Source organism: Helobdella robusta, assembly GCF_000326865.2.
Source record: "Helobdella robusta unplaced genomic scaffold HELROscaffold_25, whole genome shotgun sequence".
Lineage (NCBI taxonomy): Eukaryota > Metazoa > Annelida > Clitellata > Rhynchobdellida > Glossiphoniidae > Helobdella > Helobdella robusta.
Window position 1 is genome coordinate 2106732 of NW_008704310.1, and position 3868 is coordinate 2110599.

Sequence of the window (3868 nt, forward strand, 5' to 3'; positions counted from 1 at the left end):
CTGCAAATTGCGTTAGTTACTGGCAAGGTTTGCAATATGTTCATTACCTGTGACTAAATCAGGAATAACATCATATGACAAACATTCTGTAAAATCAGATAATGATGAAGTAATGATAGTTGATGCTGATGTTGTTCCCAATAATAACATCGTCTTCATGTCGGCAGATGTTTTTTTTGCAACTGGTGTTGTGGGTAATATCGTTGGTGATGCTGCTGATGATAATGTTGACGTAGAAGCAAAGCACCTGTAAGATTGGATGTCGAGCGATGCAGCTGAATATGAATTTGTTGTTTCTGCCAATGATTTGAATGCTGTTGTGGTCATTATTGACGATGCAGGCATTGCCAACTCATTAGATGCATTAATTGATACATTTGATGTCGCAACAAAATGTTGATTAGTTTTTGAAGCGCTGGATGCGATTGATTGAAGGGATGATGCCTCCATTGCAGTTGTTGGCGTTGTCGTTGAAATGTTGGACGTGATTGATTGAAGGGATGGCGCCTCTAACGCTGTTATTGTTTCATCACACTCCATGACGGATGATGACCTGAGTACAGATCCTCTTTCTCTATTGCTTCCACCACTACTTGATGGTGAATGATAATAATGACCATAGAAAGAGTGGTGATAATGGTGATAAAGGGGATGAAAGTGAAAATATTGATTATGATGACAAATACATTTGAGTAGAATTGGGTGTGAGTAAAAATACAAAAATGGTTAACGCACAGCATATGAATTATTTTATAAATTCATATGAGCAGGTACAAATATTTCTTTTACTCAATCATTCATTACTTATTAAAATGCATTAACGATTTCTTAAGAAAGCATATAAGAATACCATTTCTTTTTACAACGCGTTAAATTTTTGAAAAATAACATAAAAACATTTGATTTCTACATAAAGTAATGAATATTGACTTAATAACGCTAATGTGCATTATTCAAAACAATATTGGATTATAAATCATTAATAGCCAGTTCGGTAGAAGTGAAACTAAACAAATTATTAAACAAAATTTCAATAATCAAACAAAACAGTGAAACACCGTGTGAACTATGGTAACTAACAAATATTTAGGAAGACTGTTAGAAGCAGTGATATTCGATTTGAGTAGTTTGAGTGCTTGTATGTCTTCTTGAAAAACAAACAACTTTGAGTTATCTGTCTGATGGTCCTTTTTCGTGGTGATGCTTTTAAAAACTGGAAATGAAGCACTATGAGTAGGTTGTCTGAATGCGAATATAACAGAACCATCATAGTCTGGTGGAACCTCAACTAATGAAATGTTTTTGTGTATTTATCATCAAGCTTTATAAGACACCAGCAACAAATTAAATAGAATATTAATTAAAAGTTTAAGGTTCATTACACTCCCCTACATAGGCGCCAACTTAGGGGGGCAAAGCACTTTTTGCCCCCCCAATATTTTTTCAGGGGGGCAAAGTATCGTTTTGCCCCCCCCCCCAATAATTTTGACTTGAAAATTCAGTTTTCAAAAACGTTTCATTTTTATTTTTAATCAAAATTCGTGTTTATTTACAGTAAACTTTTTTTGAGCGTTAGTCTTAAATAAGTAAGCGTTCAATCAGTAGCCAACTTTTAAACAATTTTTTGCAGCGTTTCGTCGTGTTACCATAGCAACAAAACGTTAAAATCGATTTAAATTTAAAATTGTCATCACGTTGTTTCGTACGCTTTTATTTGTTAACCGGTAAAAGTAAGTGTTTTTAATAAAATTTAATTAAAAAGCTTTATATAAATATAAACTGCATTAAATTAAGTTGAATGAATTTGATTGAATTTATTTCCTAAATTTTATTTTATTAGAACAAGTTTGAAAAAATAAAAATGGATAAGTTTTTGATAAAACTGCCAGCCAAAACATCCGGGACTGGAACGGTTTCAGAAGACTCAATTATCCAAGAAAACACCACAGTAGCGGATACAGATTTAATAGTAGAAGGCACATCCACTACTGTTACCTCTGGTAGATTTACGACTACAATTACAAAACGTCGTTTTGTTCCAACTTGGACCAATAACTTCCCTGGATTCTGTATGATTCAGAAAAAGATATTGTTCTTTGTTCCACGTGTCGAGAAATATTTTTCACAATGGGTCTGCCGTTTTCTTCTAAAAAAGAAACCGCTTTCATTGAAACGGGTTTTAATAATTGGAAGAAGGGGTTGGAAAAATTTAAATTGCACGAAAGATCACAATGCCACAAAGAAGCCGTATTTAAATCTCATACCATGAAGTTATCAGTTAACGTTGTTGCACAGGTGATTATAAAGTTTAATTTGTATTTGACATGACAGGTTATCCTAAAATGTAAACACTTTTTATTATAATTACAGATTTCTGAGCAGAAAAAAAGAGTTATTGAATAATCGAAAGTGCCTGAAAAAGATTTTTTCTTCTCTGTTGTTCTTAGCGTCACAAGGTCTTGCAATACGTGGTCACGATGATGACGCAAGTAATTTTGTAAATTTACTTAACTTAAGAGGTGAAGATTCTGAGGAACTGCAATTGTGGCTAAAATCTGAATCATATACTTGGTGTAGCCATGGTATACAAAACGAAATTCTAGATCTTCTGAGCCATACTCTTCTTAGGAAAATAATTTCATTAGTTAAAATAGCGGGTTTTTATGCTATGATATGTGATGAGACGGCAGATATATCTCGCAAGGAGCAATTTGCTTTTTGTCTAAGATTTACAAAGAATCCATTAGAAGCAGAAGAGATGTTTGTCGGATTTTACGGAGTGGAATCTACAACCTCAGCTGCTTTGTATTCGGTGATCAAAGATGTTCTTCTCAGATTTAATTTACCACTGTCTAACTGTAGACGTGTTATGACCTAGTGTTATGACGGTGCTAGAAACATGGCTGGTGACAAACGTGGTGTTCAAGCTAGAATTCTTGAGGACGAAAAAAAAGCATTATTTATTTATTGTTTGGCTCATTCATTAAATTTGGTAGCTCAGGACGCAATCAAAAATTTTCCTATTTGCAGGGATGCATTAAATATGGTTAAAGACATCATCAACTTTGTAAGGGACTCGCCTAAACGATTGGCTATATTTCACAATTTAAAATTTGATGTTTGTACAGGCCTCCGACCTCTTTGTCCAACCCGATGGACAAGCAAATATGTCTCTCTGTCGTCTCTTTTATCAAACTACTCAAAATTAATAGATTTCTTTACCGATATGGCTGAAAATGATTCCTCAGATTCTGGTGCAAAAGCTTCCGGATTTTTACGGCTGATGGAAAAGTTCGATTTTTATTTTACTTTGATAATGTTAACAAAATTATTTGGATACATAGATACGGTTAACACGTTACAAAAAAAATCCTTGCAATTTGAAGAATTGAACTTCTTTCGGAATTAGTCAAGTTTTTAAACATTTTTGTGACCATTCCTACGACTTCCGCCACCGATGAACGATCATTCTCTGGGCTGAGAAGGTTAAAAACATATCTAAGATCGACAATGGGACAAAAACGACTCAATTCTGTATCTCTTCTTCATTTTCACAAGGATGTGGCAAACGAAATGGACTTGGATTCAATTATTAACGAATTTATTCAGAGAAATGATCAGAGAAAAAGTACTTTTTATCAGTGATGACGAGTACTTAAGTACAAATGTACTTAAGTACTCGTCAAATATAGCACTTAGATACTTATACTTAAGTACACATTAAAACCTGTACTTAAACACTTATACTTAAGTACATTTTTCAGCACCTGTACTTATAAGTAATAAATTTTTCCTGTAAGTACCAGAAAAATTTTAAGCAAAAATAAGATAATGTCAACATTTAAAAATTGAAAACTGTGATGAAAAC

At 33.4% G+C, this 3868-nt stretch overlaps 1 protein-coding gene across 1 annotated transcript; it reads left to right on the forward strand.

The window, feature by feature from the left end:
• Positions 1–3226: 3226 nt before the first annotated feature.
• On the forward strand, positions 3227–3645 carry HELRODRAFT_173156 (hypothetical protein; the record flags this gene model as incomplete). The annotated part of the gene is made up of 2 exons (XM_009019767.1): positions 3227–3291; positions 3387–3645. 2 exons carry the CDS (start codon positions 3227–3229, stop codon positions 3643–3645), a joined length of 324 nt encoding a protein of 107 aa, XP_009018015.1.
• Positions 3646–3868: the final 223 nt, after the last annotated feature.